The sequence below is a fragment of the Amia ocellicauda genome, chromosome 23 (assembly GCF_036373705.1).
Source record: "Amia ocellicauda isolate fAmiCal2 chromosome 23, fAmiCal2.hap1, whole genome shotgun sequence".
Classification (NCBI taxonomy): domain Eukaryota; kingdom Metazoa; phylum Chordata; class Actinopteri; order Amiiformes; family Amiidae; genus Amia; species Amia ocellicauda.
The window spans coordinates 13,468,484-13,495,273 of record NC_089872.1 but is presented as its reverse complement, the minus strand read 5'-3'; the positions used below and the strand labels follow the sequence as shown (position 1 = coordinate 13,495,273).

General features: G+C 38.3%; 2 protein-coding genes across 3 annotated transcripts; one reads left to right on the top strand and one right to left on the bottom strand.

The window, feature by feature from the left end:
* The first annotated feature begins 215 nt into the window (after positions 1-215).
* Positions 216-23,157, top strand: LOC136718762 (protocadherin Fat 4). Of its 2 annotated transcripts, none has more exons than XM_066696493.1 (44): positions 216-371; positions 851-919; positions 1,429-1,589; positions 1,949-1,993; positions 2,091-2,180; positions 2,612-2,701; positions 2,823-2,933; positions 3,570-3,683; positions 4,335-4,428; positions 4,607-4,719; positions 4,969-5,142; positions 5,671-5,799; positions 6,052-6,207; positions 6,579-6,759; positions 7,011-7,144; positions 7,418-8,365; positions 8,633-8,758; positions 9,261-9,518; positions 10,832-10,930; positions 11,326-11,498; positions 11,748-11,896; positions 12,044-12,354; positions 12,554-12,823; positions 13,194-13,331; positions 13,592-13,808; positions 14,079-14,237; positions 14,731-14,882; positions 15,245-15,413; positions 15,654-15,862; positions 16,085-16,267; positions 16,514-16,733; positions 17,430-17,560; positions 17,703-17,846; positions 18,107-18,351; positions 18,534-18,643; positions 18,728-18,853; positions 19,121-19,251; positions 19,530-19,721; positions 19,894-19,988; positions 20,383-20,538; positions 20,641-20,832; positions 21,222-21,308; positions 22,016-22,052; positions 22,549-23,157. In XM_066696493.1, the coding sequence occupies exons 1-44, from the start codon at positions 275-277 to the stop codon at positions 22,660-22,662; spliced, it is 7,299 nt and encodes a 2,432-aa protein (XP_066552590.1). In that variant the 5' UTR covers positions 216-274; the 3' UTR covers positions 22,663-23,157. The 2 variants fall into 2 exon arrangements, with proteins under 2 accessions (XP_066552590.1, XP_066552589.1); XM_066696492.1 differs by having other exon boundaries at positions 22,010-22,052.
* Positions 23,158-23,817: 660 nt separating this feature from the next.
* On the bottom strand, positions 23,818-26,567 carry LOC136718964 (ubiquitin carboxyl-terminal hydrolase 34-like). The gene is made up of 9 exons (XM_066696776.1): positions 26,508-26,567; positions 26,159-26,263; positions 25,943-25,998; positions 25,716-25,836; positions 25,468-25,651; positions 25,132-25,295; positions 24,788-24,853; positions 24,237-24,393; positions 23,818-23,885 (listed from the first exon to the last, which is right to left on the bottom strand). The coding sequence occupies exons 1-9, from the start codon at positions 26,565-26,567 to the stop codon at positions 23,818-23,820; spliced, it is 981 nt and encodes a 326-aa protein (XP_066552873.1).
* Between the last annotated feature and the right edge of the window lie 223 nt (positions 26,568-26,790).

The window sequence follows — 26,790 nt, the reverse complement described above, 5'->3', positions numbered from 1 at the left end:
ATTTGATCTCCTTGTACCTATTTTTCTTGTGTGGTTTTTAGCACTTCCGTGGCTGTAAGGCCTAATTGGATTGAAACTTTGAACTCTTCTTATCTCTTTTGGCCTGCACGAGAAGTTGTAAAATGTAAGAACCATTGAGATAACAGAAAATGGGTGTGGTCTTTCCATGACTTCCAACCTTAAGCTGTGGAGAAAAATCATATTGTCCATTACTTGATACTGAGGGCTCCGAACAGGGGTGGTTTCACGTAGGCCCCGATTGCTACCGTGTTGGATGTGTCGAACAATGGGGACATTGAACTTCTCACACTTATTGTTTTTCATGTTAATAGGAAATTATTGTTTTTACAAAGCCAGAGGCACCTCTGTTGGTGAGTATTTTTTATATGTATTGTTATTTATACTTTTCAAAGCATGTATGGCTGTTGAGTAGGAGTTTGGGTGGTTTCTGATAATGTGTTATTTGTTTGACCACACACTACCATGTCAGACTCTGTAGGTAGTAACCCTAGTGACTTATTCAGGGCATGGACGACAAGTCGTCTTTCATGTTTATTACGGCTTTACAAATATTTAACTCTCTTGCCGTATGTATCCCAAAAATAATAGAAATAGAATGTTCATTTATATTATGATAATTAAATAAATTATACATGACTAAGGAAAACCAATATTGTCTATAAATAATAATTAGGCCCTAGTTGAAGACATTTCATGTGTAGCATTATTATTATTATTAATAATAATATTATGATATCCCTAATGCAGAAAATTAATCGGAAGCACTGTGTCGTTTTTGATTTAAAAACCGTTCCTTCATAATCCCCAGCATCTATTCTTAACATTGCAGGTACAACAAGAATAAATTGCCAGATAGGAGGCAATGTACAATTAGAAACTAAACCTGATGAATATGACGGTAAAGTATTCAGTTGTCTATAATCATCCTTGAACCAAGATACAATGAATATAAGAAATAAGAAATGAAATAATTATATTTTTGCTTGATTTCCTTCGTGTGTTTCATATTATGTTTGATAATCTTAAACTGTACATTCCATATAGAAAAACAATCAGTGATAATCTATTACACTCTCAGCAGCTGGAGAAGATTAATGTCCCTCAAACAAACCAACACAATTCTGATTTCATTGTGTATAGCTGATTTCTAGTTATAAATCAACTTTAACACCTGACTCTCAAATCCACATTTCAACTTCAATGTATTTCCGTTTGGTGTTAAATCATGTAGTCCTACCGACTCGTATCCAGAATATGTTTTTACAAATCACTGCCACATGTTAATACATTTGCACTGACTAAGCAATTTCAGCATTAGAAATGAAACACAGAACTGCACTAAACTAGATGAACAGACACAGATAGAGACGTATTCATGGGAATAAACTACTTTGTTTTCCTAAACAGGGGTTATAGAGACAATCACAGATGTCCCAACTGACACAGGACTGGAAATTATCGATTCTTTTTTTTCTGGTCATGCAAAGTATGTGGAATTAGTGCACACTCCAGGATCTGCTGATGCAATTGTGCAAACCAAGGGGCCACTGGATGGAGACAAGATACAGGTGAACATCTGGGGGTCTGTGTGGATCTATGCTCTAGGCCAATGGGATCTTCTGTAAAATTACCATTGGAGGACAAGAGTTATTTTATAAGGCACAAATCTGTTGACACATGCCCAAAAAGAGCCAAGAAAGAAATAACAACACTGATAGAAACTGCATAGCAGCGAAATGTAATAAACACAATGTATTACTAATGGAGACAGAAAGGAAACTTTATGTAGGCCTATGTATTTAGTTTTGTGTTCATTTATTAACATTTTCACTTCTTGTTTACTCTATATTTCTGATATTTGATTACATCAGTTGTTGAACCTTCAGTTCAGGAATGTAAGTTAAATGCTTTTTCGTTTCTTCTTTAGCCTGGTGGGGAGCTTTATTATAATATTCGGTGTTTGAACACATTGGTAAGTATCATTATCCTAATTTAAATTAGTTACACATGTATTTATTTACCTTAATATGTATTTATCTATTAATCTTTATGTATCTTTTTTCATTCAGAGAAATAACACTCGAAGACTCCCTATCCTCGACATTAATGATAATAATCCAGTTTTTCAGAAGAGGAATTATAATGTCAGTGTGTCTGAGGTAAGAATAACTTGTCTTTGAAGCTGCTGAAATCAATCTGCATCATATATAATTCATGTAATATCAAAATTCACTTAATTTAACACAAATGACTGCACAGTTCACTACACAAGGAGCAGTTTATACACTATCCACAACCTGTCAGTATTTCTCACAGTGTAAGAGACGGCTCTACCCGTATTGTGGCATTGCCCAAGCCAGACGTTTCTGCATCAAGAAACATTAGAGGTTCAGAATGGAAAGATCATGGAAAACATTTTGACAAAGACGCAGTAGCAAACCATTATTTTGAGTTCACAGCTAGCTGTATTCTGATGGGAGCATTTTGCCTTTCAAGCCTGTCCTGTTAGTATTATACAAATACTTTAATATTTGTTTCCAATAAAATTAACAAAATGATTTGTTTGCTTATTTATTGTATTTTATTTTAGACAATTTCAGTGGGATCGTCTATACTCAAAGTGACAGCTGTAGATCTTGACATCAGCTCAGAATTCAACAGCATAACATACACAGTTGTGGTAAGAAATCTTTCTGTTTAATTAATGAATTTGTTTGTTTCAAAACTAAACATTTGAAGGTTCCTTGGAGGAGTGGAGTAATATGACAGTCCTAATATATTTTTTTCTCTCTAATTTAAAGCCCCCACACCCAAGTGAATTTGAGGTGAGAGTTGGTGATGGGAGCATCTTGCTGAAACAAACACTCAACTATAACCGAGCCAGTTCATACAGTTTCACAGTAAAAGCACAGGTATGTTCACATGTACTGCATTTGTTATGTGAAGTGTTATGTGATTTTCATTATTGTTCTGCTCAGTTGGGTCAGCATATAGATGAGGTATTGGATAGAAATCTGTTCCTCTCCCAGTTACCCCCTGCATTCAGTCAGCTATTTCTACAATCAGGACAGGACAGGTCTAAACACCCAGAATCACAACATATTATAATGATTTACTTTAGCAGATGCTGTTATCCAATGCGATTTACAGTAACAATCACTAACATTACTATACAGTGCAATATTATACTATGCTATACCATAATATAACATATAATATAATAGTGTACTGTACCATACTATCCTATGTAAATCAAATGTTAAATCGATAAATAAAATAGCATATCTGCCATGTTATGGGAGCACACATGTAACTGATCTGGGGTAGTTACTTTGCAGCACTCAGAATGAGACAAAATAAGGCAAAAAGATTTAAACAGTTCAAACCACTGAGCATTGTGCTACTAGAACTATGCTCATTTTGAGTTATTTGAAATGTGTCTGTGTTTAAACAGTGGAGGAGGAGAATGGGTACAGTTTCATGAAGCATACTGAATTACTCATCATGTCATTTAATTTTCATTATTGCTATTTGTGCATTTTTTGTAGGACAGGGATGGGAATTCTGATCAAACAGATGTGTTCATCACAGTTGAAGATGGTGATAACATGAGCCCCTACTTTATACACGGCCTTTACGATGCAGCCATTCCTGAACATAAGGTGAGTTAGTACATCAGTTTGCACATATCGGCCTTTTTAACCTTAGTAATCTTGTGTAGAAATGATAGTCCAATATAGTTTTATTTTTCTTTAGTTATAGTTTCTTTCATGGAAATAAACTTTACAAGCTTAACAAAATGGCTTTGGACAGAAGATCCACCACATCTGCACCATCCTGTTACATCATGTTAACTCTCTGTGGCACACATTATAAAAACAGGATGGGGGATTTTCATTTATTTAAACATGGCCTAAGTCCTGAAAGTAACTATGCAATTGCTGAACCAATTCTAGTATATTACTTTACCCATTAAATAAAGTATTATTTTAGCTAAATTAACATAATTATCACTACTTTGGACACTTTTGAACCAAAGCTACAGCACTTGAGAGCCCATAAAACAACCCTCACTTCATCCCGATTTACACAATAGAAGTGCAATGACCAAATAATCCTGCCATTGATTTATTAAACTGTTACCTTGTAGTAATGGCCAGTCACTACAGATTTTAAGCCTTTTTATGGGTATGATATACAGCTAAACCTGGATTGTCAGTTACAATGTAATGGAGGGTTGAGTCTGCATTGGCTATTGTTTTATTTGACATACTATTCTCAAAATAGTAATACTCTTTTTTTCTTTTTTAAAGACGGGCATTATTCCCACTATCCTGCCAGAGCCAATTGAAGCAAGAGACGGGGATTTGGGATTAAATGTGCCTGTTGACTACAGCATAAGTGGAGGTGCTTTCAACTACTGTTCACATTTGACTTTAGTGTTTGATCAATGACTTTAGGACAAAATGAATAAAATTTAAAAATAAATAAAAATGAGAGCCTGGGAAATGTTTAAAAGTATTATGATCGTGCTGCTGTTGTGAATAATTGTTAACTGTAACAAATGTGTCTCTCTGTACCTCAGTGAGGCCCGCTAATTACACGGACTTCTTCATCATCAATACGGGCAGCGGGATCCTCTCGGTGGTCTCGGAATTAGACAGAGAAATTGTCGAAAGTGTCACTATCAATATTCAGGTAAGACTGTCTGACCCCCAAACACATTCACAACATAGCCCAGTGCATTTTTAATTAATAAGTAAACTGTAGAAAAGGTTAATGTTGTACATACCTGTTCACAGCTTTTAAGGTCAGTCAAGGTCAAGTTCAAGGTCAAGAAGTTCTGCACAGATCTGCAGAATTCCACCATCCCATTGGTGGAGTAGCGCAGATTGGACATTTCTAGTATATATTTGAAACAATTTTTCTTTCTCTTTTTGTCGGAAGGCATCACAACGGGATGATGCCCTAAAGACGGCCGATGCCACAGTGGTCGTTAAAATAGAGGATGTGAATGACAATGAACCAACATTTGACCAAACTTCCTACATCGTCTCCATTCCCGAAAACTGCCCCAATGACACAACCATCCTCCGAGTGACAGTGACAGACCTTGATCAAGTGAGACGTGTTTCGTTGGTTTTGAAATAAATAACTTTGAAGTGCATCTCATAATTGTACATAACGTTATCTGGAGGGCTTCTCTCTCTGTTGCAGGACACTAAGTGTTGACAGTATGTACACATTTAATTTAAAACTAATATCCCAGTACACAATTAAACAAATATACCTTAATTGTATATTTTAGGTATTACGACCTGATTATTTAACTTTCCTGAACATAAACAATTATTCTAATTTAATGTAGTTGCCTGCACCATCTGACTGACTGAAATCTAATATATATATATATATATATATATATATATATAGCTCTGTAAAAAATGAAGAGACCCCTTAACATTGATTCTGAACTTGGAGTGGTCTCTTAATTGTTTCCAGAGCTGTATATACATTTTTCACAGCCAATAGTGTGGAAGATGCATTCTTTTAGTGTATTATTGAGTTTGATTTGATTTGTTTTCCAAGTCTACTGTCTGTTTGATTTTATTTTTCTTAAATGACACATTTTTCACTTTCATTTTGCAGGGTGGTTTCCGTGGAGAGCTGAGAATCATTCCAGACTCGTCCCCTTTCACAATTACTAATGATGGAAGCATTAAAGTGAAGGATTCTTCTATTCTGGACAGAGAAATCACGTCACAATTTTCTCTTCAGGTACAGAGCGGTTAAAATTATATATGATATAACTTTATGTTTTAGGTTTACTCTGTAATTGATTTTGTACCCTTTTTTTTGTGGTGTGGCAGAGGGTTGCATTTTTTGTAATTATGTAAATGCAAACATGTTTTTGTCAAATAAAATTCACTAATAAAATATACAGTATGCATTCTTAAATAGATGGATATGTGTTCATATGATTAGTTATTTGTATTAAAAAGACCTTCCTTTTTATTTATTTTTATTCAGATTGAAGCACTAGAAAATATGACACCCAATCATAAAGCAGACGTAAATTTGATTGTAAATCTGCTGGATGAAAATGATAACAGTCCCAGCTTTGGAAGCTCTAAGTATGTGGGCAAGATCTTCCTGAACCAGACTGTTGGGATGACTGTTGTTAAGGTAAATGCATTCACATTTACGTTCTGTATTGAATGTTACTGTACTACCTCCACTCGCAAGCAGGAGAAGTGTTCAAATAGAAGTAACAAATAGTTTTGCTAACCATTTGTTTTATAAACTGCTGGTGATTTTTGAATCATTTTGTTTGTTTGTTTTTTAAAGTAACCTTTTAAACCAGAGGAAAAGTACAAATCTACAATATGATTGTATTAATATATACACTCCACAGCTATGTAAGCAGAGACTACAATGAATTGAGTAAAATGCACGTGGTAGCATGTGGACAGACTGGGATGTGACAAATACAACAAAAACAGGCCATTTAAACTTCAATGACTTCTTACTGTACTGTTCAATATCTCTTACTGTAGGTGGAAGCTCAAGACCCAGACCAAGGTGCTAACAGTCAAGTGAAGTATGCAATCCAAGGTGGAAACCAAGAAAACTACTTTGAAATTAATCAAGACACAGGAGAAATCACACTCCTCAAAGAGATTGCTTTTGTTGAAAATAGAGTCTTTCAGTTCTTCCTCTATGTAACAGCTACAGACGGTAAGCCAGTCACCATTATTACTGAAATAATAAAAAAATGACAGTTACTTTGTGATTAGGTTGGCCAGATTGAAGCACTGCTCTTGATGCAGAAGTTTGGAAGGTGGAATAGTTTAAAGTGTGCAGTTTAATCATTAAGATATATATTTTTTAAGTGAGTACCACAGATTGAATTTGGACCAATGTTACTTTGCGTATGTTTTTGGAAAATAAATGAATGAATAAATACAATAAATATATTTTTCTCTCAGGAGGAGTGGTGCCAAGAGTCTCTTCTGTTCTTGTGGATATTCTTGCACCTGGAGAATCTAAACCACAGTTTTTAAAGCCCACTTATGAGGGAACTGTACAGGAGGAACAAGATGCCCCCGTACGGATAGTGCAGGTAACCTTGTAACAGCATCCTACTTGTTTCCCATGTAGCTAGACAGAGCAAAGCTGGAGACGTGCACTAATCTACATGCTCTGTAAAGACAAATACAATGCTGTTCAACAACAATTCAGTGATTCATCCTGAGATTAAAATCAGATTTAATTTTTAGCCTGAGATGATAACGTGTATTGATGCAGATTGTATAGCACTATGTAATCAGGGATTTCTTCCTGATTTTTTTCATTTTTCTGTTTTAAATCTGAATGTATATTTTGAACGTTCCAGGTTGGCTTCTTGACTTTGGACCCCATTGTATCAGTGCAACTCACTGTAGTGACTGAACCAGAGAAATTTGAAATTGACGAGAATGGCATAGTGACTACCAAAGTCAGACTGGATTACGATACTCAGGAAAACTACACGATAACAATCTCCATTACAGACGGCACCACAGTGGACAATGCTGTTGTGATTGTGAAGGTTACAGACATCAACGACAATGATCCTGTGTTCACTGGTAGTTACCCTGACGTCCAAATCACAGAAGATGCCAAAAATGGTACTGAGGTTGCGCAGATGTCGGCCACAGATATTGACAAGGACTTCAATGCTGAAATCATGTACATCTTGCAAGGCGGTGACGGGAAGTTTGATATAGATCCTGTGTCTGGTCTGATTACATTGGCAAAAGAACTGGACAGGGAAACACTAAGCAAGTACAAACTGACAGTAACCGCAAGAGATCATGGCCAGCCATCCCGGTTTGCCACAATCACCTTTGCAGTCCATGTTGACGATGTCAATGACAATCCCCCTGTGTTCAGTCTCGACAAATATGTAATCAAAATAGCTGAAGATTTGAAGGTGGGGATGGAGGTGCTCAATGTCTCAGCTGTGGATTTGGATGATGGAGCCAACTCTGTGGTGGAGTACAGCATCACTGGACAGACTCCTGCTAGTAATCCAGCTATCTTCTCAGTGAACCCAGCAACTGGACTTCTGAGTCTGAACCAACCCTTGGACTTTGAGACTGTGCAGCAATACACACTGACAGTGGAAGCCAGGGATGGGGGGAGCCCTCAGCTTCAAAGCACATGCTCTGTGATTGTCCAAGTGCTTGACGTGAATGACAATGCACCCCAGTTCAGTAAGGGTGAATATAGTATTGCTGTCTTTGAAAATTTACCAAGTGGGGCAGCTGTTTTGACTGTGAATGTTATTGATAGAGACCAGGTGAGAGAAAAAACTTTTTTTCATTTCCCTATGATGTGAGTTCACTAATTGCAGACATGTCATGCATATAGAAGAAACAAGCAGCATTTTTCCTTTGAAATTACATTTTCTTGGTCACCCTGCTGCACAGCACAACCCTTTACTGCTATTGCAAGTTGTCCCAATATAGGTTTCAGTAATTTAATTGTACATAATTTAAGTGTTTGAAACATCTGAAAGTATAGGTTACTATTACTCATCTATATGTTTGTTTCTACTTTTTTACAGGATGGGTTTTCAAATGGACATTTTATTCTAAATAGCAACACATTTAATATAAACAAGCTTGGCACAGTTGCATTAAACAGTAATGCCTCCCTAGACTGGGAGCAAACATCTAATTATGTTTTAATGGTAAGTTCATCGCTGCAATGCCAATTTTCTGTTTATCACTCACTTTAACCAAAGTTATCTGCAATGCTAAAAATGCAAATGTTCAGTTCAGATAAGTGCTCAGTTTAGTCAATACTTCTAAAATGAAATGAAGCCAACTGGGGTTGAACAAAGAACCAGTTAGACTTTGACTGGTCTATGAAGGCCAGATGGACAACTTAACATGGGAAAGGTGGCTTATGGAAATATAGTTTGACAAAATATTTGGAGATTGTACAGGTTAAAAAGTCACGTTCTCAGCAGTGAGAAAAAATCCTACAGGCAATTGTACCCATGAACTCTACAATTCCCCTCCTTGCTTTGTAGCTTATAAACTACTATCACCAGCACTGCTATTCAACACTACTGTAGCCTACTGTATCTTGTTGTTTTTCTTTAAATTCTTTACATTGGTCCACTTTTGTGTGCAATAGACACTGTTAGACACTTATTCACTAGTTTTGTGGTTTTGTTTCCTGTACAGGTGGAGGCAGTCGACACAGAGACTAATGGCTTGAGCGCTACTGCTGTGGTGAACATCACAATCCTGGATATCAATGACAATAACCCCCAGTTCAAAACACTTCCCCAAAACATCTCAATTCCAGAAGGAGATTACACCCCAGACTCACCTGGGGAAATAACCCGAATTGTTGCAACAGACTCTGACGCCGGTGAAAATGGGCACGTTACACTGTCAATACTGTCTGCAGACCCAAATGCACTGTTTCACTTTCGGGAGGTTAGTACAAATTATGAGTCCTTCCCTTCATTCAGGGTTTGGTGTTTTGATAATATGAATGAATGTGTATGTCTTTTAAGAAATGTTTCATAATCAATAAAGGTGTTTTTTTTTTTTACTTGTTTCACTGTTCTAAAAAATTATTTAAATAGTGGGATACAAGTTCTTTGGGGTACCTGTGTTATTCTCATTATTAACCATTTTATAACATGAGTTCCACAGCAAATTTATTTCAAATTTTCAATCCTGATATCAACCTGGACTTTGTTTTCATACTTATCTCATGTGAATGAATAATATATACAGCCATCAGCCATAACATTATGGCCACTGACAGGTGAAGTGAATAACACTGATCATCTCGTTATCATGGCACCTGTCAGTGGGTGGGATATATTAAGCAGCAAGTGAACATTTTGTCCTCAAAGTTGATGTGTTAGAAGCAGGAAAAATGGGCAAGCGTAAGGATCTGAGCGACTTTGACAAGGGCCAAATTGTGATGGCTAGACGACTGGGTCAGAGCATCTCCAAAACTGCAGCTCTTGTGGGGTGTTCCCGGTCTGCAGTGGTCAGTACCTATCAAAAGTGCTCCAAGGAAGGAAAAGCGGTGAACCGGCGACAGGGTCATGGGTGGCCAAGGCTCACTGATGCATGTGGGGAGTGAAAGCTGGCCCGTGTGGTCCGATCCAACAGACGAGCTACTGTAGCTCAAATTGCTGAAAAAGTGAATGCTGGTTCTGATAGAAAGGTGTCAGAACACACAGTGCATCGCAGTTTGTTGCGTATGGGGCTGCGTAGCCGCAGACCAGTCAGGGTGCCCATGCTGACCCCTGTCCACTGCCGAAAGCGCCTACAATGAGCACCTGAGCATCAGAACTGGACCACGGAGCAATGGAAGAACGTGGCCTGGTCTGATGACTCACGAGTTCAAGGTGTTGACTTGGCCTCCAAATTCTCCAGATCTCAATCCAATCAAGCATCTGTGGGATGTGCTGGACAAACAAGTCCGATCCATGGAGGCCCCACCTCGCAACTTACAGGACTTAAAGGATCTGCTGCTAACGTCTTGGTGCCAGATACCACATAACAGCTTCAGAGGTCTAGTGGAGTCCATGCCTTGATGGGTCAGGGCTGTTTTGGTGGCAAAAGTGGGACCTACACAATATTATGCAGGTGGTCATAATGTTATGGCTGATCGGTGTATATATAGAACTGCTTGCCTTGTAATGAATTGTTAGTTAACCTGCTGGAGAATTGTTTCACTCTAAAATAATATTTGTCTGATGTTGCTCATGCCTTCGTTGTTCTAAAAGGATGGGACATTAATTGCTACAGGACATTTGGATAGAGAGTCTAAGGATCTGTATGAGCTGGTGATTGTGGCCTCAGATAATGGGATACCACAAAGAACGGTAACACTTTTTAATTTTTTAAGAGAAAACATTATATGATTGATTATGGAAGTTTATTTAAATAACTCATAAATGTATATGTGAGACTAGGTTGGAAAAACACTGAACTTCCATAAGAGTTCTGCTCATAAATGGGTCTCCATTTTCAGCAATGGTGACATTTTCCAAAACCCACTGAAAAACATATAGACTTACCAGATCCAGTATAAATGTAAACACCATTTATTGTCTGTGCTCCTTTCAATCCATACATTTTTAATGGTTTTCCCACAACTGTTATCATGCTATGGCCAGATAAGTTCGGGTGGGATCCTATCATAATTGAATGCTGGGATTGGTAGAAGACGGAACAGTCTTTACCAGTATCTAATGACAATTCATTCTCTCTGCACCAGAACATCACTGATATTAAAATCAGCATCACAGACATCAATGACAATGCCCCTGAATTCAGTAAATCATCATATTCTGGGAGTGTACTTGTGCCCACTGCAACAGAGGGAGATGTTGTCTTGGTGTTGGCTGCCCTGGACCCAGACATTGGCAACAACTCTCTAATTACTTACAGGTAACTCCCACAATGGCCCTAATAAACACTGGAACAGTGTTTAAAATTATGTTCTACTGCTATAGCACTGCATATTCCCTTCTAATGTTCAGTGTTGTAATTACTGCATTGACATACTTATTTCATCCTTACTGTGTTCATTTATTTTCACTGAAAGAGCAGGACTATTTGTATCATTGCTCTGTGCTGTGTTTGTGCTGCTGTTCAGTTTTACCCAGTTTTGATCTGAATTCTCATTCTGTGTTCCAGTTTCTCTAACAACTCCCCTCTTCTTCATCTGGATGGGGACACTGGGGTCATCACACTGGCTACTGACCTGGCCACTGTCACTGAGGACACTCTTCTTCAGCTCACCGCTGTTGCAAAGGATCATGGTCAGGTGCCGCGAAGCTCAACAGGTAACTTCATCCTCTCTGGCTTTGGTTATGGGTTATGGGCAAACTGCTTTAAATCGTGAGTTGGGAGATTTCAAGACTGGGTGTTTGAAAATGGGACAAAATAAATGGAGAATAGAGTATAACTAACTGTACTTTTTTTCTGCACAGCAATGGTTCTGATCAATCTGATGATTGATGATCCAGTTTCCAATATCCTGTTTGAAAGCTCTAACTACAACTTCAGTATAGCAGAAAACCAGCTGGTGAATACGAAAGTCGGGACTGTGAAGGCCGTGACTGGCAGCCTGCTTGTACATGTCAATTACACCATCAACTCCAAGTCAAGCCCTGACTTCTTCATTGACACACAAGGCAACATAGTAACCCTGCAGGCGCTGGACAGAGAGCAACAGTCTCTTCACACTCTCGCTGTGGAAGCGGTGGATTCCAGATCTCCACCCAACACCGCGATCACTGTGGTATGCAAATGACTTTTGTCCATAAAGGCCTGTTTATCAGAGGACATAATTTTTATAATCCATTACAAATTCCATTTGATTATAAATTAAATTATTTATAAATGCAATAGACAGCATCGCAGTTAAAAACCTGCATTGCATGTATATTTTTCAGTGTTTATTAACTATCTATACTATTAAAATCTTCCTCTCTTTTCAGGTTACAGTCCAAGTGGAGGATATGAATGACAACAGGCCCGAGTTCTCCCCTCTCATGCAGACTCAGCTGTTGGCTCTGGAAGGCCGAGACAATATTGAGCTTGGCTATTTTACTGCTACCGACCAAGATTTGGGGGAAAACGCAGAGATTGTTTACTCTCTGCCGGAAGATTTTGGCGGGATCTTCACAGTGAACAGCTCCACAGGCAGACTGCTGATCACACAGGCCCTGGACCGGGAGACTCAGGACAGATACCTTGTGACTGTCAAGGTGAGCAGCACTTCATTTCCTAGTTGCATGGGCCAAATGCATTACTGAAAGACTGGCCTTACCTGGCACAGTGTGGTTTGCTCTTTGGTTTTAATAGATAGATGGATGTTTATTGAGCTTGTATCGCCACACCCATAAGGGTTTTGCCTGTGAACAACCTGTTGTTTCAGTGACCAAGGTGCTGCGTGCCTGTTATATTTTGCACAGATGGGTCTTCCATGGTAGTGGTGAACATGTTTCTATTCCACTCTTTACCGTGCCCCTGTAAATACACAGATGTTTGATGTGCATCTCTCAAGAACTATAAATATACAAAATTAAACCTACATGAGATGTAATATACATATGTCTGGATTCCTCCTCCCCACAGGCAACTGATGCTGGAAATCCTCCTCAGTCTTCCTCTGTGACTCTCAATATCACTGTGCAGGATGCCAACGACTGTCGTCCAGTCTTTAACCAGACCTCATATGAAGTCTCTGTCAAAGAGAGTGAGCCTCCCGGAGTGGTATGTTGTGTGATTTAAGTCGGTGGACAGTGGCAGATTTAGGGAACAGTGACCATGTGTCCTAGAGTGACCTTTGCTGGGAATGTTGAATTGTGATGCTATGTTACTGACAGCCACCAACATTCATCACTGATATGATTTAATTCACATATTGACAATAGAGGGAAGCTTAATAAATAATTTCACATGCAGATTTCATATTGGTATTGATTATAACTATTATGTTGTTTTAATTAGAATTCTCCTTTTGCCCTGCTTAGGTTTTGACTGTGTTTGCTACTGACGATGATATAGGTTACAATGCCATTGTCAACTATGCGATTGTACGAAACCCCATTGACCCGTTCTACATCGGAGAGAACACTGGTAGAATAGGGATTTTCCAAGCCTTAGATTACGAAAAGAAAGCCCTGCATACCTTCACAGTGAAAGCTTTCAACCCTGGATCAGACATGGAAAATACAGTTAATGTTACAGGTAATGTGCACAAGACATACAACACAGACAAAATGCTTGACGTGTAAAGGCACTGAACTAATTAGACTTTACATTTGAATGTTTAAAGCTACTGTAGTTAAAAGAGCTGTGACAGGTAGATGTTGTATAGTGTTGCTGTGTCCCTTTCTTATACCACTGGTTAGAATGATCTGCATTGGCAATTTCCACTTATTCTTATTAGCAGGTGAGCAACACTGTAGTTGGATTTGTGGATTATTACAATTTTTTTTTTCTTTAATGTCGTTTCAGTCAAAGTGGAAGATGTCAATGAAGAAGCACCTATATTTGATAACCCGCCGTACAATGTGTATCTGGAGGATAACAGTGTTGCTGGGCAGCTGGTGATAGACATCAATGCAACTCATGGCAACAAACCAAATGATCTCGAAATTCACTACAACATTACAGGTAATAATTACAGGTGTGTTGCATTGATAAAAAAAAACTGTCATGAACTTGTAAACTGTAAATTGCTCTGCCTTTCTGACTGCAGTTAAGTATTTTAAATAATGCAGTGAATGAGTAACAAACCTACACATTTTTAAGATACAAGAAAACATCATGGTTGTTCATGATAATATTTTAAAAATCTGAAGAAGTAAACACAAGTACTCTATCTGAAAATAAGTTTATTAATAACAGATTATTAAACAATGAAAAACAATGACTTGCTAAAATGCCAAAGGTTGAGACCAATATAAAACTGAAACCAAGAAAATGTGATACCAATGAGGATTGGACTGGTTTAAGTAACATCACACAGTCTTTGTTGAAGGCTGGGATACTATCAGCTGATCAGAAAGTGGTTTAAGTAAAAGTGTTTGAGGACCAAATGCTTTAGCTGAGTTTGATGTAACATGCTTTGGGCAGCTTTTCAGTGTTGACTTTCCTCTTCCATCAGAGGGTAATGAAGAAGGCCTGTTTGCTGTTTCCCCCACTACTGGGAAAATCACTCTGACCAGTGACCTGACATCCACTACTGAAGTGGTGGAGTATTCATTGACCATCATGGCCACAGACAGTGGAACCCCACAGCTCTCTGCTATTGCAAAGGTGCATCAGATATGATCAACATCTTACCTGAAGACAGAAAAAATATTGCTGTCTAATTGGCCAATGCCTTTGGGTATATAACTAAGATTAACAGTACAATATGTTCTGTTTCTAACAATACTATCTGTTATGTTTATCTATTTTTGGTTTAAGTAAATTTACTTAATGTGATTAATACTTAATTAGAGTGGAATCATTTTCTGTCTAATGTTGGATCGTAAACCCACACGCTTGTCTGTAGTTCAGTGGAATTATAATTTGAATGATAGGTAGAATAGCATTTACGTATAGAAACAAAACCTTCTATATATTTAGAGGGAAAGATGAAACCTCTCATAACTTCAGTGTCCATTTTCCTACAGGTCACTATTCTTAAAATACCAAGCAATGTGCAGCGCCCAGTTTTCTCTAAAGCACAGTACAAACCAGAGCCTTTGAGTGAAAGAGCTGCTCCCGGCACATTGGTCATGGAAGTGTCTGCCTTCTATCATTCCAAGGTTGTGTACAGCATTGAGAATGGAAATAACCAAAGTAAGAATCCTCTTGAATCATCTTAAGACTCTTAAGATTTACTTTCTGAGTATTTTATTATTTTACCAGTCAAGTTAAATAAGAACAAATTCTTATTTCCTGTAGGGAATGGGTATTGGGATTAAATAAAAAAGACAAACAACATAGTACACAACAAAAAAACATTATAACCAATCACATAGAAAGATACCACGAAACTATTCCTATACATAACATGTCTTTCTCCTATGGCTCTTGAAGACTACTTCTCCATGGATGGGAACAGTGGTGTGATCAAGACTAAGAAGGACCTCAACGTGGACAATTTCCCGGCTTTGCTCCGCATTAGAGCAACGGACTCAGGCAAGCCATTGGTCTTTGGTGAGGCTGATGTCAATGTAACCGTAGTGGATGAAAACGACTTCCCTCCAGTCTTCCCCAACTCTTCCTACACAGTCTTTTTGGATGAGGTAAGATGTTAAAGTAGTGACTGACTGAGAGGTCTGGTCACTGCAGCTTAACCAAGCAACTGTGAAACGCAATATTTATATACCGGTCTTCTGTTTTCATCATCTGGACAATAAATAAATCTATATGAGCATAGCAAAAACAAAAAAGAGCATACGCAAAAACTGTGTTTATTCATATATTTTTTCTATGAATTGGAATACTATTCGATGGTCTTTCTGCAGGAGGAAAGTGCCCCAACGCTGTTAATTCAGCTGAACGCCACCGATGAGGACAGTGGCCGGAATGGAGATCTGCACTACGCTATTCTCAGTGGGGATGAAAATGCTTTTAGACTTGATGCCGTCACTGGATGTCTTTATGCTACAGTATCTTTTGACTATGAGACTGGGCCTGTGCAGTACCAGGTAGGCACAGCAGAACTCACTGGAGGGAAGAGAGTAACTGTTGTACCAGTTGTATCATGATTGGGTTTAAATCACAAGTTGTTTTACTGAAAATTGATACCATGTCTGATTGTTTCATTGCTTAGCTAGGGTGCCTGACTTCAGGGAGTACAACACAGGCTTCTGAAGTGGCTTGACATTCTCCATTTGAACACTCTCTTGCTCTCCAGCCCTGATAAACTCCATGTTTTCCCCCACAATGTTCAGATTGTTGTCTATGCGGAAGACGATGGTGTTCCACAGAAGAAGCGGGAATTCTGCACAGTGTTTCTCCATATCACAGACATCAACGACATGGATCCTGTGTTCGAACCAGTCCCGGCCCTGGCAGTGAGTGAGAGCGCCAAGGAAGGAGACCTGGTGGGAAAGGTGAAAGCCACCGACAAAGACATGGGAGACAACGCTTTCATCGCCTACAACATCACAGGTAAAATGGACTATCCCTTGAGATGAGGCGAATGGCTCCCATAGGCACATCCCGGTGTCTGGGAGAAGAGTATTTCAAGGTGTTAGGTGTTTTTTAATTCTTTAATCATGGTGTCGTTTAAGCTGAGTCATAAGTTGTGCTCATCTTGTTTTTTTACCACTATACTATACATCTATAACGTTTTAAGCATAAAACATAAAATGTGCAACACTACCCCCCAAGTGCTGATCTTTACACTCAGCTGTGTATCAAAAGCAGGAAGATCAGTGAAATGTGATTTGAGATAAGAAGTACCATTGTTGATTGATTTTTTTAATTTTTTTATTAATTGGTCAGGTTGCACAGTCAGGCTTATCAAGTCAGTTTTGATTAACTTTTTAAATTATGTTCTGTTAAATTATCTCTGTATATGCCAAAGTCTATATGAAACAGGCATAATAAGATTTAGTGTGGCGTCAGTCAGGCTTTCACAAGACCAAACTACATGCAACCTTTGGTCTTGCATTTTATGACACATTACTATGATTGTTTTATTGCTATTCAGTAATATCTGGTATCACACCATAAAGTTCACAGTTCTGGTTCAATCCAGTTTGGAATTTCCTGACCCCCTTCCTCCATTACAGAAAAGGTGACCTAATGTTTTATAAAGATGTGTCTATTAGGTTATTTTAACATCTGGAATTCTGTTTACAGATGGTGGAGAGGATTTCTCAATTGATGACGAAGGGGCTATCACAGTGAGGCGTCCCGTAAACTATGAGCAACAAACTGAATTCCTCATTACAGTGACTGCCACAAACAATAAGACGGCCCCCTTTCGTCAGGTAAACTTAGAAACCGGTATAGTTTGGTAGAAGTAACGATGGTATATCTGTCAGAGAGCAGTGTGGCATTATTTTATATTTTGCAATGAAGTGTGGAAAGCACCCTGGACTGTGTGTGATCAGTATTGATGTTTATTGACAGGCTGCAACAGATCTCACTATTTCAGTGCTGGATGTGAATGACAACCCACCAGTCTTCACCAAAAGCAATTACACCGCCAGTCTGAACCTGACGTCTCCTGCAAGAACCTTTGTCACTTCAGTTTCTGCTACTGACCAAGACTCGGTAAAATCCACAAGAGCTGCTCAGTAACATCTGTATTGCGTTTTTAAACTGAATTTCTATAGACCTTCAAATATTTAAACAATGTCTAAAACTCATAATTGTATACTAACAAATACATGTCTTTACAATGTGTTTAGTATTAACAACTTATGGATTTTTAGTTAGAGATTTCTGTATTTGCATGGTAGGCTATGAATGTAATTAATACAGGATTTCAGGCTGAATACGGGGCTTTGAGGTGCCATTCATTTCTCCCTCAGGGAAGTAATGCTGTTGTGGAGTACTACGTGCTGGATGAGGATCCCGATAGTAAATATTTCATAATCGAAGACCTGCGCAAGGGAGCTATACTGACGAAGCAGAGCCTCCCCCGGCCTGGGTCGTACAGGTTCTCTGTGGAAGCCAGAGACCGGGGCGACCCCCCCCTGAACAGCACAGCCTCCGTGTTTGTGGACGTCATAGACAATGGGATGTTCGTGCCGGAGTTCAATTCCTCTGAAATCAGGTGACATTTAATTGGCACTGCTGTATACATTAGCTGGTTTTTAATTCATTTTTTAATGGGATTAATTTGAAACCGAGAGATCTGCTGTCTGTCTGAGGCTCTGTCTGTTATTCTCATTGACTCAGAGACAGCTTTTTAAATCTGAAACACATTTTTAATCAGTGTATTCCTGTTTCCTACAGTGAACGTGTTGAGGAGAACACAGGGTCTGGGCACCTTGTGTACACTTTTTCTGTACTGGATACACCTGGAGTGAGTGTCAACTACAGCATTATAAATGGAAACGAATTGGGTGAGTCTCTAACAGTTTCTGTAGCGGCCCTGTCACTGAACTGTGTTTTTACAGAAACCCTGAATTGGTCTCTCCTGTCCACAGATCATTTCCGGTTGAATGCAAACACCGGTGAACTGTACACCACAATCAATCTGGACTTCGAGCAGCTGTCAAAGTACATCATCACTGTTGAGGCCATAGGATTCCCCTCTACCAAGTCTTCACCAGGTATTCTAGTGCTCAAATTAAGATGCTTCCTATTTTATTAGGGCTTCTAAGGGAAGTAGAATAAAACATTGAAGAACTCCTAAAACAAGAGCAGAGCAAGAATATTGTAATGACCAATAACACTCAGTTCTTACACTGAGAAATAAAAGTCAATCAAAAAATTCTCTGCAATATTAGCAAGGATGGGGACACTCATAAATATTACCAATCTCTAATGCTTACTCATATATATATATATATATATAAATACAATTATTTTATATTAAGCTGCCAAAAACATTGCAAGATTGACCATTGTGGTTGAGGATGTGAACGAAGCACCTGAATTCAGCAGCCCCAGCTATTCTGCAAGGATTTTCAAAGTGTCTCCATACAAGACTCCAGTGGTGAAAGTGAAGGTAAGTGTAGAGGGTTTATTGGTCTGTCTGGTCAGGTGGTTAAAATGAGGTGATGCTCAAGGGTGAACAGCAGCAGTGAATAAAATAATGTCTAGAACCTCTGCAGAAAGTTTAATTAACATAATTGTGAATTTCAAGATGATCCCAATAATTATACCAGGCAAAACCATATTGAATTTCAACACAGGCCATAGAGGATTATGTACCATTTGTCCTCTCTAAATTACAAGTAAACCAATGAAACAATGTGTGTGTAATGTTTTGAACTCTTATTCTAGGCCACAGATCCAGACAGCGGAGAGAAAGGACTTCCGGTGTATAGTTTGAATGAACCTAAAAGCAAGGAGTTTGATGTTGACAGCTCCACTGGGCAAGTTTATGTGGTGTCCTTAAAGAGTGGGACGTTCACTTTCCAAGTGAATGCTACTGACCTCGAGGGAAAGGGATTGTCAGCTGTAACAAGTGTGGAAGTAAGTGCCCTGAATGTACTGGAGACTGAATGCATGTCAGAGGAAGGGAACCTGCAGTTTTTGGAGCTGAAGTGATTTTAGTTTAACTGCAAACATTTTAAAGATACAAGAACACACGGTCTGAAGTAGGGTGTGTGTCTGTGAGTGACAGTTACTGTTGTGTTTTTTCCAGGTGATTGTGGAAGAGAGCTCTTACAATGATGTGGTGGTTATTTCAATCAATGTAGCTGTCCCGAAGGTGGAAAAGAAGATTTCTGAAGTGCAAAAGTAAGAGGGGAGAAAATCATACTAAGTAGTAATAGGGAACATACTTTGTTTGCTTCCAAATCCAGGAACTCCAATCCCACACCCTGCCCTGTATACATATATTTAAGCAATCTTTGTTCTCCTTTTCTTTGACAAAGGAACCAAAGCTACATTATTTAACTTTACTGATAAAATAATTAAAATTATGCACACTTACAGAAAACATTCAAATGAGTGATTGCCCAATTTCATAATAATAAAAAAAAGATGGATGGATGGATGGATGTGTTTTATTGAATGAGCTTTACACAGTCCCAGATTGAAAGTCAGGCTATCCTGGAGCAGCTTGTTTTTAATGTTTTAAATTTTAAATACAATTCCTAAACAGCATTATGTTTGACTTTGTTTATGCCAGGGCTCTGGGAGAATCATTGGCCTGGAATATACACATTATCGAGGTCAACGGCATCAGTCGTCAAACAAGATCCACAGAAAGCAGTGAAGAGAGCTACATCAGTATCATAGCCTCCAACACTGACTACAAAATCATATCCGCAGTTGAAGTGAAACGGCAAGTTTTTTTTTTTGTTTTTTTTTAAAGGGGTAGATTTGTTGTTTTTGTTTTTACATGGTTATGGATGCTAATGATATACTCTCTTTTTCATTTTTATAGAAAATTACAAGCAACAAATGAGAACATCAATAATGATCTCAAAGCTATATTTGGAGATGGCGTTTCTTTTTCAGTGAAAGACAATTTGAATGAGGCTCCGCAACAGGACCCAACAGTAGTCATTGTTTTGAGTGTGTTGCTGGCCGTGACTGTCATAAGCTTCCTCGTGTTTGTGGTGATAAACATACTAAGGTAACTTTACATTCCTGTGGTATGTATTGCTGAAGGACCATTTATGAACTCATGAATATATGAGGATTTTTGTCCTCAGGATGTATATTGGGATTTTGGTCAAAAAGTACCCAAAATCGAAATTTTCACCCTGAGGACAAAATGAGAATGTATAAGAAAATCTGAATGATTGATTACATGCAGAGTCATGGTAACTTTATTTTGAGTTTTATAGTATGGTATATTACTAATAATTTCACAGATTTTTCCAATCATCTATATTTACTAAAATGGATGAGTCACGGTCAGAAATCTGATTGACCAATAGTGAAGAGTTTGTATTATGACATCAAACAAACAAATCTCAACATTAACACAGAGAGCTTATATTGGTTTCCATTCCTTTGCAGGAACAGAAAGCTGAAAAGTCACTCTGAAAATTCAGATAAAGCTAGTTTATGTAGTTCTGATACTGGAAACAAGAAGCAGACATTCAGGTGAGTGCTCCCATTCGTAACTGGATCACATGTTTCTTAAACATACAGTTGGTTATAATTTCCAGCGTCCCACAGCATTACAGCAGGTCCATCTTCTATGAGTTAGTAGGTTGTGTGAAGGGTGTCTGCTGTTTGTATTAGAGATGACACCTTGTGTAGTCCAGGCGAGAGGACAACGAAGCCAAGCTGGCTGCACAGACTGCACCAAATGACGTCTCATACAATAAGAGACCCTTCATTCGATCTATTAATCACAAACGTCAGGATGAGACACATATATCTTTCCAGGTCGTTTATTTTGTTTTGTTTTAATTAAATTTAACAATCAACCACCTTTCTCTTTTTCTAAAAATGTGTTTTTATCTGCTGTAAATGACCTACAGAAGCTGATCTGTGTTTTCATGCTGGTTAAACATAGCAAAACTGTTAAAAACTATATTGTACATCCTGTGACACTTGCTCCACTTGCATGAAGTGTCCTGAAACATCACTGGTAATGTTTTTAAATCCTCATCATCCAATCAACAGGATGACATTCATACACAAAGACATTTATATGAGATAAGAGGTATACGAATGTGTGGCCGGTTTCTCGTATGTGATTTATAATATATTGTATTAAAAGGTTTTGAATCTGGCACTGCTCTTATGGTTGTTACTGTGGTTCAATCATGAGTTCAATCACTTCTTCTTTTCTTCAGTAACAGTGTGGGAATGACTGATATCTTTACAAGCCAGAAGCAGGTAGGAGACTAATATTACTGTATTCTTAATCTTTCTTAATCTTAAGTTTTACTGAGGCTTTAGGCCTAACTTCCTTTCCATCACAGATCAATGTACTTGTTTTCAGTGCTAAAATGACAGTGAATTTGAAGCTTTGACCTCTTGTAACTTCATCCTCTGGAATATAAGAACTGCCAGTTGTTAATTAACTCAGTTCACAGCTATGACTCTCTGAGACGGGAGAAAAAACACAAAATAGGACAGAGACTTGAATCTGTATTCAAAGACACCTCGATTCTGAGAGCCGCACTCCTCTTCTTGTGTGCGTGTGATACAAATAAATTGAATCTGAATCTGTGACCTCCATGCAGTGGGGTTTTCACTTCCACAGTAAACACAAGTACATAAACAGTTACATTGGAAAACAGTAAAGTTAGTGAGGAGCTCGGGTAGGTGTGCCTGTTCTGTGGGAAATGATTGCATATACATTGTCTAACATTGCTTTCTGATATTGCAGAGTGATAATGTGTCAGAGCAGATTCCCCCAGCACAAAGACGGAACTCCAAAGGAACAGTCCCGAATTTAAATGAAGATCAATCAAATTCAAATGGCCACACTTTACCTGTTTAAACCCTACTCTTTCACCTTGGGAGAGTCCTTGCTGGTTTGTCTTTTATTCGCAAAGATTTGAAGCATAAATAACACAACTATTCGTAAATATGAGGAGCCTCATTTCAATGTAGCACGATTCACATTATATGGATTTGTTTTTTACTTGATATTATACAGAGTTTATCACGTAGATTATGTCCTGATGTTGAAGAAGTACAGTATATAATCAAGTTTTGTTCATGTCACATGATGAAAGTGCAATAGATATGTTTATCATATTCGTGGCATATCATGTGAACTATCAGTTGTAGAAATATATACATTATCCCAACAATACTTGTAATTAAAACAAAAACTGAAGCCTTGCCAGTGGATTACAGCATTTTATAAATGCTACATGTTATTTATTATAGTCCTTTACATAATCAATCTTCCACACTTGTGTTTTGTTTTTTAATAATCCATTCTCAGAAATATTGTTGTAAGTAAATTAATAAACAGAGTGATGACGTATTCTTTCAAATTCATTTCTTACAGCTCTAACAAAACTATTTACTGATTATTTTATGTGACATTTTACACTATAATTGTAGAAAACTGATGATGTGAAGGTACATCTGGTGTTGATTTTTTGACCCTCTGAGAATAGTAGACAGATTGCTGCCAATACATATTTGTAATATTTCCTTATTTGAAATGTTTTTTTAGATTTTAATTTGGTGGTCAATTTGTTTTTCTTAAATTTTTGGATTACCAAGAACTTATATAAATGAACCAAACATTGCTTTAAAAGACTATGCAAACCATAACTGCTATGAAACGGATTAAGGGACCTTTTCAGAACGGTATATTCACAGAACATGACGGTTTAAAACAAACTATCAAATCCCTACAAACAGCAGGGTTTGTAAGATGAATAAATAATTATCAAGGCACTCCTGTTCATGCCTATTGGAACCACAAAATATCATTAAAATAATACTAAAAATAAATAAATACATAAAGCATTTCAAATCAAAATACCTTTTCCAGGAAGTTATTATACGGATGCTTGCCAAAATGGAGTCTTTCAGTAAGTCAGTGCAGTTGGTCTAGAAAAATCTCCACTTTAGATATTAGTGACAATGACCTGAACATGCCAAGAACTGTTAGGGACAGATTCAATGTGACAGTTTAAACTGAGGAACTATGCACACGGGTAAGCTGGTATGACTGTTGACCGTTCAGAGTGGGACTCAGAACTGATCAGGAACCAAACGTTGGTGAACAGGCTTCCTGCTTAAAATCAAACTGAACATGCATTCGACTGTTCATTTAATACAAAATTACAAATAAATCACAAAGTGCTTATCTTCTGAACCTTTGTGAAACAAACGCAAATAAAACATCTAAAAACCAACTTTTTTCACAAATTAATTTTTTTTTAAAAACAATGTTATTCTAAATGTAAATAAATCAAATACAAAACAGGAAATGCAAATATGACAATGCAATATGGAGCGTATGTCAGTAAATAAAATAAAGCTCTAGACCTCTGAACAATGTTTCAGTGCAGTTCATGCACGGATACACGTGTAGGATGTAGACTCTACCTTTTGATTTCCTCTCTTTGGCCTCCAGTTCCAGAGTGCTCCTCTGCTGGAGACAGGCTCTGCACTTGGTGAGCAGGTCTTGCAGCGCAGGGATCAGGGCGGGATCCAGCTGCTTCGGGGTGTGAACAGAGAGCATCAGGATGAAGGCCCTCAGGTCCTGTAAAGGAAACAAAAGCTTGGATTTCCAGTGATGTGAAATGTGAACTCAATCTATGGTTTAAATCCAGCAGTGACCATCAAAAAAAAAAAAAAAAGATTAAATAATCTAAAATATCTGTCATCTAAAGAAACTAAATCTGTCCTGAAAATTGCAAATCTCACTGAAAAGAAAAGGATGACATTAGTCAATGATTCAAAATATTGGTTCATTTTCACAATCTGTAATTATTGTAATGGAAAGCCAGTTAGAAGTAATTTAGAAGCTTATTCAGTTAGACCTTGGATTGTACGTCTTCCCTTCACTCTACTACAAAATAGAAAAACACCTCAGAGACCAACCTCCAATCTGCAGCAAACCCAATCAGACCCTGTCCCGGACACAGAACACCTACCATGAGATACGTAAACATCTTCTGCAGCTCCAGCAGTCTTGTCTTGTGCTTTATCTCCTCTGCATACTGAGAAAAACAACAAACAAACAAACAATTAGATAAGACATGCAATACAACTGGTGATTATACCAATATGGTGAAAATTAGGAATTATTTAATCTACCAATACTATTATCAACAACCATAAATAACTAACATACAACACAGTATGCTGCAACACACTGTAGTGATTGAAGCTTATACTTAAATTATAACATTTTAGGAGCTGGGATGCTGACTGACTTGAAATAGATAAAAAGCATCTCAGTCAGTGGCAGAATGAAGGAGTGTTTGGCGGATGTTACCTTGGCTGTAAAGATGGCTTGTCTGGCCTCAGGGATCATATACAGCTGCTGGATGGTAGAAGCCAGGTAACACGTGGCCCCTAGGTTTGTCAGCCCCACAAATCTGCACTCTGCTCTGACGTCATCATGGGGCCAGTAATCCCACTTATAAGGTGCATGAGATGCTGAAAAGTAGATAAAATGAGAATGAAAACCAACTCAAAGAGTCCTTGATATAGTGAGATCATTTAGATTTTAATTGGGTATACATCAGTCAAGAACTAAGTATCTTCAGAATATCTTCATGACCTTCTTAATTTAATTTACAATTGAAGATTCGAATTTGTATTCTAATACTTTGCATGTGCTGTGCCATAACCCAGCTGTGCAAGAGTCTGTAGTTTTCTACCGATCCCTTGACCATTTCGACCAACAGGTCATAGGCCGCCACCCGGGCAGAGTGAGACTTGCACTTGGGCTGCTGTCGGTCCTTCAGGCTGGGCAGCATGAACAGTAGATTGTAAACATCCCTCAGGAATTCCTGCAGGAAACACTTCCGTTAAATGAACAATAGCTTTGCGATTATTTGCGGGCAACAGGATTACCTGTCCTTCACGAGAGAACTTGAAAGGGGGCTTGTGCTTGACCACACTGGTGGCCAGTCTCAGAAGACCCGTCAGTCCATCATCTTCTATATTGCCATCCTGCTGATCGAGAATCTCCCTGCTGAGGGGGAAAACAAAAAACATTTCCACAAGCATCATGGGAATTAGCTCCGGATAAAATCACAGATCAGCTGAACACCATTCAACGTTTGATATGCAAGACTAACCTCCGAATGCAATCAGCAAGGTGTCGTGCCAGGGCATCCAGATCCAGTAAGGTGGTCTAAGATACAAATAAACAGTCTCAGTGCCCTCCCGTTTGTACACAGAGGATTAATTCCCTGCATGACCTTCCAAGTAGTGGATTAGAAGTGGACTTTCAATTGTAAAGTCATTGACGAACAAAACAAACAGAGCAAAAATAACCAAGCTAAAAAAAATACCTGGCTGGCATCCTTCACATGAATATTGTCAATCAGCTTGCACAGCAGCCAGAAATACTCTTTGCATCCCGTTCGCAGTACTGGCTCTTCCTCGTAATCCTCCACCTGTTGACAATAAATTCCACATGTGGTGATCTCACCTTTTAAAAATAATGTGGGAGACTCCAGTGCAGCCCACTATAATACAGAGCAGGTCTGTGTCAAATACAGCGACAGTGAATGCTGCCAATTCCCCAGGCCTCAGGCAGGACATCTCACACTGTGATAGTTGGCGTTGAGATAAACTCCAAATTTAACTATCTTTACATGTCTGAATTGTTAGGATAATCATACAACTGGGGTGGCTAACCCTGGTCCTGGAGAGCCACAATCCTGCAGGATTTCCAGGTCTCTCTGAATTACCAATCATTGGATACCTTGAACACAGGGACAGGTTGCCTAATAAAGACACACAATTGGTTCAATTAAGAACTTAACGATCAAGATGGAACAAAAGCTGAAGACTGTGGACAGTCAGGGAAGCAACAGCATCATGACCTCCTGATGTTGATATGAAGTTTTCCACATTGCATAATGCTGCTGCAAAGTAATTCTCCATTTGTTATCCTGGATCAAAGATCGCTTGTGAACTC